General features: G+C 40.9%; 1 protein-coding gene across 8 annotated transcripts in view; it reads left to right on the top strand.

Annotated features, from left to right (window-relative positions):
* The window catches only part of Kif1b (kinesin family member 1B), a 164,942-nt gene that overhangs the window by 40,396 nt on the left and 112,860 nt on the right, over positions 1-11,686 (top strand). For all 8 annotated transcript variants that reach the window (XM_012516574.2, XM_023699405.1, XM_023699403.1 and 5 more), the window contains exons 3-4: positions 9,438-9,514; positions 10,944-11,123. In XM_012516574.2, the coding sequence (XP_012372028.1) occupies positions 9,438-9,514; positions 10,944-11,123 (257 nt within the window). The remainder of the gene's footprint in view (positions 1-9,437; positions 9,515-10,943; positions 11,124-11,686) is intronic.

Raw genomic sequence — 11,686 nt, forward strand, 5'->3', positions numbered from 1 at the left:
AAGCTTGTTCCAAGTAGATGCTTTAGACCACTGAGCCATCTTGCCAGCCCCTATCTTTCTATTTTCTGATGTTTTCTTTGATATCCTTTCTCCTTTAAAATTTTTTTCTTTAAAAAAAATTTAATTAATTAATTAATTAATTTGGTACAGGGCCTCCCTACGCAGTTCAAACTCATAGTAGTCCTCCTGTCCCAGCCTCCCCAGCACTGGGATTACAGGTATGTGCCACCACACCTGGTTTCAGAGCCAGCATGGTATGCCTGGGGTTCTGGGGTTGGCAACGGCATGTGGTACCAGGATTGAACTCAGGTCCTTGCACTTGCCAGGCAGGCACTTTACTTAGCACCAACCTATCTCTCCAGCAACCCTCCTACTTTTTTAAATTTTAAAGAGGGGGAAAAAACCCAAAAACAAATGACAAGAACAAAGACAAAAACAAAGCAACATAGAACAATAAAAATGGTACAGAATTTTCAAAACAAGAATAGAAAATTAGCAATGATTGTTATATTACACATTGTTATCATCAGATTTGTTGCTCAGATATAGGCATGTAAGGTTCATCAAGCAAATTAACTTTTCTTTTCACTAAACCTTAATTTTTTCCTTGCCCTTTTTACTTTTTATTTTTTAAATTTAAGAGAGTGTATAAAAATAGATGAGACGGGCTGGTGAGATGGCTCAGTGGTCTAAAGCACCTACTTAGAACAAGCTTAGCAAAGCACAGGGACCACGGTTCAATCCCCCAGCACCACATGCCAGCCAGCCCGCCCCCTGGTGGGCTGAGCTGGCCACACACACACATACACACACACACAAATAAAATAAAATAAATCTTAAATTTAAAAAAAAAAAAAGATGAGACATTAGAGATGATCCACATTTAAAAGAACAAGATGCAAATATTCAACCGTGGTTGTTACATTGCACATTGCTGTCCTCAGTGAAGCTGCTCATATTACAGATATAGCATATAGAGTTGGTCAAAGTAAAAATGTTAACCAATAACTGCTACCTTCGAAAAACCAACTGCAATGGAGTTGTCTCTGCTATCCTGTGTATAGACTTGCATTTTCCCCTTTCTTTTCTCCTTTCCTTCATCTCAATAGTTTATTCTTTTTGTTTCTTTCCATTTTACTATATCTGTTTTACCTTTCCGATTTTATTCTTCCGGGTTCTTACACCGAGGAGACAATACAGTGTTTACACATGTGGGTCTGATTTATTTCACTTACAAGTATAGCTTCTAGTTGTGTCCATTTAGCCTCTGATTTCCTTTTTCAGAGTATTACAGTTTTCATTGTAGAGATCTTTCACTTCCTTGGTTAGGTTAATTCCTAAGTAATTTTTCTTGGTGCTGGCTCTAAATGGTATTTTTTCCTAATTTTTTTCAGTAAGTTGGTATACAGGAATGCTATTGACTTTTATGTGTTGATTTTATATCCTGCTATTCTAAGAGTCTTCGGAATTTTTTAGGTCCTTCATGTAGAAGATCATCTACCAATGATAATTTCACTTCTTCCTTTTTTATACATATCTGTTTTAGTTCTTTTTCTTGCCTTATTGCTCTGGCTAATGTTTTAGTGACTACATTGAATAGGAGTGGTGATTTTAGAGGGAAAGCTTTCAGTTTTTCTTCTTTAGTACATCAGTAAATGACTTTTATCAGATTGAGATAAGATCCTTCTGTATCTATTTTCTTCAGGGTTTTTAAAAACCATGAATGGATGTTGGATTTTTGTCACAGGCGTTTTCTATATCCATTGGAATGATCATGTGATTTTTGTCCTTCTGTTTATGATGTATTACATTTTTTGATTCATGTATGTTGAACCATCCTTGAACTCCTGGAATGAAACCTGTTGGCCATGATCTTTTTGCTTTTTTTTTTTTTTTTTTATTTATGTATTTGGTACAAGGTCTCACTACGCAGCTTGGACATATAGTGATCCTCTTGTTTTCAGCCTCCCTGGCACTAGGATTATAGGTGTGTGCCACCATGCCCAGACTCGTTCGCCAGCTCAGCATGCCCTGGGGGCAGGGCTGGCACAGCATATGAGACCAGAGATCAAACCCTGGTCCCTGTACTTGGCAAAGCAGGTGCTTAGTCCGCTGAGCTCTTCCCTGGCCCTTGGCCATGATCTTTTTGATAATGTGTTGCATTCTATTTGCCAGATTTGTTGAGAAGTTTTGGGTCTATATTCAGTAAAGAGATTGGCCTGGGGCTGGGGAAATAGCTTGGAAGTCTAAGCCCCTGCCTGGCAAGCACAAGGTCCTGAGTTCAGTCTCCTATGCTAAGCTAGCCCTGGAACTGGGCATGGTGGCACAAGCCTATGATCCCAGCACTAGGTAGGCTGAGACAGGAGGATCTGGGAGTCTGAACTGGGTAGTGAGACCCTTTATCAATAAGGGCTGGGGAGATAGCTCAGTGGATTAAGTACCTGCCCAGCAAGCATAGGGTCCTGAATTCTATCCTTGGTACAGCAAAAAAAAAAAAGAAAGAAAGAAAAAGAAAAAAAGGAGGGAAGGAGAGATTGGCCTATAATTCTCTTTGGCTGGATCCTTTTCTGGTTTTGGAATTAGTGTAATATCTTCCAGGAATGACTTTCAGAGTACTCCTTTGCTTTCAGTTTCATTAAAGAGTTTAATAGATTTTGTAAGAGTAGACTTCAAGTGACTATTCCATGGTCATCCAGTAAATTAAGGCTTTTGAAACTTTTTGTGGTTCCTTGTTTTGTTTTTTTGGATGCGATACTGGAATTGACAGGGAATGATCACCTGTGTTCCTAGCACATTTTAAACTTTCGTTTAGAGTCGAGCTCTTGCTGAGTTGCCCAGGCTGGCTCAAACTTGCAGTCCTTCTGCCTTAGTCTCCTCAGTAGCTGGAATTACAGGTGTATACTTCATACCCTGCACGATCATTGCTTATTGTGGATTAGGTTCTTCAGCTGAGCCTTTACAGCAAGGGCACTATGGTGCTCTTTCTAGCTCCCCTAAGATAATGAATGTGGCCTGCAGAATGAGGCATAAAGAGGAAAATGTGTGAATGTCATGTGGAGAGGAGGAGCAAGAGTTCATCTGTACTGTTGTTTTGTTTGTCTTTTTGGAACAGGGTCTCTATGCAGCTCAGGCTGGCCTTGAGCTCACTTTGTAGCCTAGGATGGTCTTAAACTGGGATTACAGGCATGTGCCACCACACCCAGCTCATCTTCCATTTGGACCTGGGAAAATGTATATCCAGATCTTAGATGGCTTTAGATCTTAAACTCTTTCAGATTTATGGAATATGCAGAAGAATAGCCTTGAAACCAGACAAGATTTGGATGGTGACTGCAGCCAAGAAATAGAGGAGCAAGTGAGATGAGGAGGGCTTGAGGAGAACGGGCGACATTGTGCATAGACTCGCTCCTGGGGCAGCAAGTCCTGAAAGAAGTTATGGTCTTGATCATGGCAATGATGGTTGGGAATTGCGACGTGGCTGCCTCCCTGAGCCATTTTTCTCTTGGCTTTCAGTGCCCCACCCTTTCCAGGTTGCCTGCCTGCCTGCCTTCCCCCAGGCCATTTTCAGTTCTTCCCCATCAAGCCAGGCTTTTGTCCTCAGGTCTCTGTCTCTGGAGAAGACAGATGCTGTGGCTAATTTCACCCACTTCCAGCACTTTTGCAGCTGTTGGGATCCTGACATCCAAATTGATCTCTCCAGTTTGGACCTCTTGGGGAACTTGAAACCTGTGAACCCACCTGCCAACCTCTCAGGACTGGAAGACCCAAGGCGTGTGTCTGTCCAGCTCAGCATGTCCTAAAGAGAACTGTGGTTTTTCCTTCCCTCCCCATCCAGACTGGCTCCTTCTTCATTCATCCTTACCATTCTTTTAGTTGGTCAGGTAAAAAACTTTGGACTTATCATGTCTTTTCCTTTTTTCTCACAGACAGCTCGTCAGAACTTCCTGCTGTCTTTGCCTGTACAATCTGTCCCCAGTCTGGTTACCTCTTACCATTTTACTCTCCACATCAGTGGTACAGTAGCATCCTGTCTCTCTGCTTGGCCCTTGTTTTCACAGAGTAGCCTGCCATGCTTTGCAACATAAATGACATTAAGCCTCTCCTCTCCCTAAAATATTTTGTTGACTTAACAGTTTTAGAATAAAGCAGAAAGTTTTCACTTCAGACACAAGGCCCCAGTGGATTTATCCCCTGGCCAATTATCTGAGTTCATCTCATCATCCATCCTTGCTATATTGAGTCTTGCTGCTCCTTAAAATTTCATTCACATTCCTGCTCAAATCATCTCTTCAGTGGTGGCAGTCATCTTACGTATCCTGATCTTGCTTTATGTTTTTCCAACATTACTATCTCTAATAGTAATTATCGGACTTTCTCACTAGAATGTAAGCTCCCCGAGGGCAGGGGCTTGTTTTCACTAGATCTCTTTCAGGTCTTGAATGTGGAGTACTCTCAGAACATTTGTTCAGTAACATATTCTGAACATTTTCCTTGTGGCAGACCCTAGGTAGGAATTGACATGGCTTAGCAATTAAACTTCACAACAGTTCTGTGAAGTTAGGCACTATTACTAGTGCATTCATTTTACATATAAGAAAACTGAGGGTTGCAGTGTTGTAGTGCGCTCAAGTCGCAGACAGACCTGCAGTAGTATTTCACACCTAGAGTGGAGTCAGGACAAAGCCTTTGCAGTATCCTACTTGCTCCATTGGTAAAATCCTTGAAAATGTCAGTGTTTTAAGGGTCAGCTTGCCTTTTAATAATTGAATGTTGGATCAAATTGTAAGAGAAAGTTTAGTCTTGAATCAAGAGACAAAACTCTTTTGATAAAGGAGTGGACTCTTCTCTTTGAAAACACACATACCAGGACTCACACATTTCTGATTCTAGATGCAGTTCTCTCAGGGGTCATTCTTTTATACAGAGGGCAGGCAGAAGTATCTAAGCCTTCTGCAGCAGCTGACATTTCCTGTGCATACATCTGTTCCATGCTCCAGTTAGGGGACACCACAAGTATGAGAGGTGGTGATGTGGACTGGGGTTGTAGGGAGGAGCCCTGGGATGCTGGAAATACTTGTAAGGAAGCTGAAGAACAGATCAGCTGTGGAGGCGACTCCAGGGCATCTGTGAAAAGGCAGCCGTGGGGTGGGTCCAGGTCCAGAATATACTGTACTGTGCGTCCAGGAACACCTCAGAGAGAAGACCTCAGATGCAGGCGTAAAAGCAGCCTTGACAATTACAGTGAGAAAAGGTGGTTTTATAGGAGCGAACCCACACTCTACAGTGCTTAAAAGAGAGGAATGTTCTGACTTCAGCTCTCAAAAAAATATGACTGGAATCTATTTCTTGTGGACAAATGGTGATGTGTCCTACATAAAGCCTGTTTGCTGGCAGCACTCCACCCTGCGAATGGGTGCTATATTTGGAACAGCTTTTACCTTGGGAAAATATGGCTTCTATGTTGACTATTTGGTAATTACCATAACCCTATTCTAAGGTGCATGCTTTCTGAGAAATAAATTAGAAGCCCTACCCTCTGTTTTAAGCTCAGTCGACTTTGATATAAGAACCATTTGTTTAAGCTAGGCATGGGTGTAATTTCAGCATTCTAGGAGGCTGAGGTAAGAGGATTATGAGTTCAAGCCTAGCCTGGGCAATTTAGTGATTTCGTGAGACCCTTTAAATGATTCAACATTTAAAAAATAAAAGGCTGGAGATCTAGCTCAGTAAGAAGGTCCTGTGCTCAATCCCCAGTACTGACATTCCAACCCCCTCACCAACCCCACTGTGTTTTTACCCAGTCTTTCAGTAATTCTGTTTTTTTCTATATTCTGTCAGGAAAGTTGATAAAACCTGCTGGTATCTTACATTCCCTGTTCTGATTGTTCCTTTTGTTCCCTGGAAAATGGTATGGTATTCAGCCAAACTTAAATTGTGCCCCGCACGGAGGGCACTTGACCGCAAGCCAGCTTTGTGGAGGCGATGTAGAGCGTCCGTAAGATGTCTCTTTGCTCTTAAGGGATTTGTGAGGCAGTAGGAAAAGCAGAGACCTCACGCACAGCCTCCAAAGGCTGTGAATATTTTACTCTGACTCTTGCCAAGAAATAACATTCTCATTTTATGCTGTCCTTACTTTTTAAATTAGTGAACAGAAATTTTCTTGCTGTGGTTTAAAGACCATGAAGCATCATTTTCATACCAGCAAGTATTGAGAGAATTTAAAACAAGATACAAAATACTATTTTAAAAAATTTAATATTTGTGTAATGCTTTACTTATTTAATTCTGTAAAGTCTAGTGAGTGGTGGTATGGTACCTGTGTTATTGTGTTTTTCTTTTAGGACAAAAGAGGTTAACATAGAGTTGTTCTTTCTAAACTAAACCTACAGTCTTTAGGTTTAATTGCAGTGTTAGCACTTTGCAGTAAATGAGTTTGGGGTTACAGTTTGGTACTTGGTCTCTAAATGTTCACCATTACTGGTCTAGATATTACCTCAATTTTAAAGAGCACTCAGAAGTACAGTAATATGTAAGGTCACAGAAAACACCTAAATATAGTATTTGTTCCATTGTTCTTTTTTTTTTTTTTTTGGTGGAACCAGGGGTTGAACTCAGGCCCTTGCACTTGCCAGGCAAGCGCTTATTCTACTGCGCTAACTCCCTGGCCTCCCCATTGTTCTTTATATGAATAGAATATTTAAAAGGTGTGGCAGGCTACAGGTACTGGTACTGGTCATTTTTGCCAAGTGCTGTGTTCTGTGACGTACTATCTCTCTCTCTTGTATTATATCATAATTATGTTAAAGGTAGTGAGCTGGAACTCAAGTATTATTAATTTAGAAAGAAAAATCCCTTGGCATATATGAAAACAGTAACTCATTGTTCATGGAAGTAAGTGGTATATTTGGTATTTATTTATTTATTTATTTTTAGATAAAGTCTTGCTGTGTAGTTCAGGCTGGTCTCAAACCTACTGTGTAGCCCAAGTCAGCCCGAAACTCACAGTGATCCTTCTGCCTCAGTCTCCCAAGCACTGGGATTACAAACATGCACCACCATGCTTGGAGTGTCCAGTCTTCAGATTAGCAATGCTGTCATCAATATTTTATTCCTAAAAGAATCTTTCCATTTGCAAGTTCTAGGACTTTCATTTTTTTATTAGGAAATATTTCATATATTCAAGGTAGTATGTGTCTTGCTGTCTTTTCCAAGCTAGCTTCAAATTTTCTAAACAGTCCTCCAGCTTGTGTTCTTACTGTCCCAACCTTCTGAGTGTTACAATTAGAGGTATGTGCCACCATGCCTGGCTAAAAAGAGGTTTTTTCTTCTTTTTTTCCTATAATTTTATTGATAAACAAATAGCAATGAGACAGTTTCAAACCAAATTGGTAGGACATTTTCAATAATTAACAGGTTGCATAATTCTTCCTAGTGGTTATTTGCTGTACAAGATGCAGACATGATATCCTATTTACAAACACTATTAGGACAAATCCCTCTATTCATTAAGAGAATGTAACTATGTATCTATCCTAACCACTTTGAATACACAGATACAAAATGGACATTCATCTGTATCCCTTTTTTTTGTTTAGTTCCGTTATTTGAATATTATAGGTGTGTTAACTCAGCAAAATATTCTAAGAGTCCAGTAGTCCATAATAGTATTGGGTCTTCTGCTTCACTGGCAGTATCAGAAATTGTTGACCTGAGTCTCCTACAGCTCAACATAACACCATGGCTTTACTTCTTATACTTCGTTTTTATACTTTTCTGCTGGGTGGTTAAGACCAAGATAAAGCAAGACCTGTGCAACAAGAATTGTAGCTTTTGGGTCTGATAAGGTCAGTGAAATCCCCTCAGGATTTATCCTGAGTATAAAGAGTTTTCAACAACAATCTTTGTGGTTTAATTTTAAGATGATAGCCATATACACATACACTTTTGCATACAGATGCATAACCTACTTCTCTCTCCCTTGGCAAACAGTGGCATAGAATAGGCACCTGGGTGAGGTCTTGGCAGAGAGCACACGCTTGAGCCTAACGCTCCTAACGCTCCTGCTCCAAACTCTCCTGCTGCAGTGTCCCCCTGCTCCTGCATCTGCCGCTGGCTAGCTAGGCCTGTAACCTTGGGAAAGTGCCTAAGCCTCTCTTGATCTGCCCCATGTCTGGCTGGGAGGGGTAAAAAGGTTCATCCTTAACGGCAGCCTGAAAAAGATGTCTGCTCCCTGAATACAGTATTGCTGTTATTTAAATCTTGTGTGTTGGTTAGAAGCGCACTTCTTTGCTTGCATTACCGTGTGCATTGGAGATGTTCTTTCTAGAACTGTGTCCCCTTGTCACGTGCTTGTGCACAGTGTGAGCCTTATTAATGCTCTTGTCAGCATTTGAGGTTGGAACATAAGTGTGTGGCTTACCCAGTGGAATCCAGCGGAGAAGTAAGCACCATAGCAACTGTTGCTATTTGTGTCCTGAGCAGCAGCTGCCTGGGACAGATTTATTTTTTAATCCTGACCTCACTGATCGCTGAGGATGTGTCCCTGCTGTAGAGAAGGGGATTGGTTTAGATGTCCACTCTGAGATTTCATGACCACATGTTAGAAAGATTTTGTTCCACATGAAATATGAGGAGCTAAAAGCTGAGTTCTATCCCCGATTAAAAAAAAAAAAAAAAAAAAAAAAACCTTTGTGTGAGAAAGAAAGTAAGAAATTATTAGGCTTTTGCAGTCACAGGGGCCCCCTGAGGTGCAGTGTGCCTGGTTTGATTACGTGAGAAATCACTTTTATTATGGGCAGTGAGACTTCGTGCTCTTCAGTCAAAAAGTATTTCTGCTGTTTGTAGCATTCTACAGGTGATTTAGTAGTCTGGGACTCCCCTGTGTGAATGTACTTACATATACACGTTTGTGTGGAATAACTTAACGTGTTTGTTATTGTCAGCTGTGGGTTTTAGAAATAAGACTGCAGTGAGTACTTTGTTACCAGATGCTTTCTGAAGTAGAGAGTAAGATCTTTAGAAAGAATTTGTTTCCAGTTGTGGTTGGATTAATGCAGTCCTGGATGTGTTGAAATATTTTAAATCTTACGAGTTGCCTTGAAATAGTAACACCATCCATTTCCAAATTTTGACTGCTAACATGTCCATGGCAGATTAATTCTCACTTGCAGAATATTTTCTGAGAATTTGCTGTATACCAGGCTCTCTTCACAGTATTGGAAACCCATAATGAATGTCACTGGTCTGATTTTTTTCTTCCAAATTCCTTATGTAAATTTCCTCTTAAAAATGTGGTACTTCTTTTTATGATTATTTTATTGAGACTTGGCGGTTTGAATATACTGATTAGATGTTTTGAGCATGCAGTATGACATCATGTTGAATTAAAGAACTTGTACCTGATAGATTTAACAGAAATAAACATTTTCATTCTCTAGGTATTATTAACCCAAAGAACCCAAAGGAAGCACCAAAGTCCTTCAGCTTTGACTACTCCTACTGGTCTCACACCTCGGTGAGTCTCCTGCTCCCCTTTTCCTTCCTATCTGCCTGTTTGTCTTTTCTTTTGTCTGAACAGGTCCAGTTGTTGCTTTGTAAGTGTGGTCTAGCCTGAGTTCACTTTTTGATACAGTGAATACTGTCTGAAGAATAAAGTATCTTTTGTTGATGTTGTTTTATTGTGACAGGATCTCACTATGTTGCCCAGGCTGGCCTTGAATTCAGCAATCCTCTTGCCTCAGCCTCCCAAGTTCTGCAATTACCAGTGTGCACCACTCTATCTAGCCAGAACAAAGTGTTCTTAGTAAAGTATTTTGGTTGATGGAAAGTTTATGTATAATACACACATAAAAACTGATCTTTGTAAACTAAGTCTATAATAAACCTAATTTAATCTCATTAGACTCTCTTGAGTATTTATTTAGAAATATCTCAGAGGGCCTGCGAAATAGCTCACCAGACTAAACGTTTGCTTAGGCAAGCACAAGGGCCAGGCTTCAATCCCTGGCACCACATGCCATGCTTGCCTTGCCCACTGGGCACGCTGACCCAGCGATGGAGTCCGGGTATGGTGGTGCACATCTGTAATCCCGTCAGTATGGAGGCTGAAAACAGGAGGATCACTATGAGTCCGAGCTGTATAGTGAGACCCTGCACAAAAAAAGAAAAAGAAATATCTTAGGATTCTTACTACTATACTTATAGATTTTAGGGAGTGTCAAATTTTAAAAAAACTGTTCAGTGTATTAATTTTAAATTAAAGTTTGAGAGAATGGCTAGGAAGATTGGAATGACCTCAGTTAATTGTTTTAGTTGCAGTAGGAGGAGGTGGGCTTTGAACTTTCTGGGAGCGCCTACCAGTTCTCAGAGTAAATGAGCTTGTAGCACCCAGGAAGTGGAGGGGTGCAGCTGTTCCCCAGCGCACAACCTCAGAGTAGAGCCTGGTCTCACTGATTCCTGGCAGTGTGTCTAACCTAGAACTCATCTCTGCATTGTCCATCTCTTGTCACACGTTTTGATTTCATTTTTCCTGTTTTGTGTTGAGGAGTAAGGTATGTATTGAGCTGGTGACAGAGCCCAAGTGCCAGGGGAAGGTCTGTGGCAGGATGAACTATTTGCGGAGAGGAAGAGAAGGATGCTCCCGTTGGAGCTTCTCAGGACTGGAAGAACAGTACCAGCAGGGTGTAGAAAGTGAAATGTAATCAGGCCGGGTAACTTCATGGAGCAATTTTTATGTATGGCTAACTCACTTTGCGTATGAGCATGTGCACACACCGCTGAGCAGCATGTGTGTAATGAAAAATCTGTGTAAGGGCTACTTTACAAATGTATAGTACAGTTTAGGCGACTTTTCTGGTTTGAAACACTTAATTATGGAAGTAATCATATAATATAGGAAAGAATATGACTAAAATGCCCTTTGTTATTCCGCTTAATCTTTACAGCCTGAAGACCCTTGCTTTGCATCTCAAAACCGCGTGTACAATGACATTGGGAAGGAAATGCTCCTGCATGCCTTTGAGGGCTATAATGTCTGTATTTTTGCCTATGGGCAGACTGGTGCTGGGAAATCCTACACAATGATGGGTAAACAGGAAGAAAGCCAGGCTGGCATCATTCCACAGGTAAAAAGTGACTTTGGTCTTAAATTGCAATACTAGGATTTTTATTTGGCAAACATGTATTTGGGAACTATGATGTGCAAGGCACAAAGGTGACCCGGTCCCTTTCCCTCTGAGGAGCCTAGGTGATATGGAAGAGATTGACTATACATATGCCTGTCTTTTTTTTTTTTGAGACAGGGTTTCACTCTGTAGCTCAGATTGGCTTTGAACTCACTTGGTAGCAAGGCTGGCCATGAACTCACAGTGATCCTCCTGCCTCAGCCTCCTGAGTGTTGGGATTATAGGGATGCACCACCATGCCCAGCCTCACATGCCTGTCTTTTTTTTTTTTTTTTTACATGCCTGTCTTTAAGGTAGAAGAATTAATGTTTCATGAAGATTTTGCTCTACCCTCGGTGCCATATTAATTCTTTGACAAGTGGCCTGACTGTCTCCACCCCTAAGCCAAGATCTTATGCATGCTGGGCATGTGCTGTACCTGTTACCAACTTCTTAAAGCTCTGTGTTGTCCTGGGACACCCAGTGAATATTGATCTCATTCTTTTCAGTTCCACATATGGATC

Source organism: Octodon degus, unplaced genomic scaffold (assembly GCF_000260255.1).
Source record: "Octodon degus isolate 3935 unplaced genomic scaffold, OctDeg1.0 scaffold00113, whole genome shotgun sequence".
NCBI classification, from domain to species: domain Eukaryota; kingdom Metazoa; phylum Chordata; class Mammalia; order Rodentia; family Octodontidae; genus Octodon; species Octodon degus.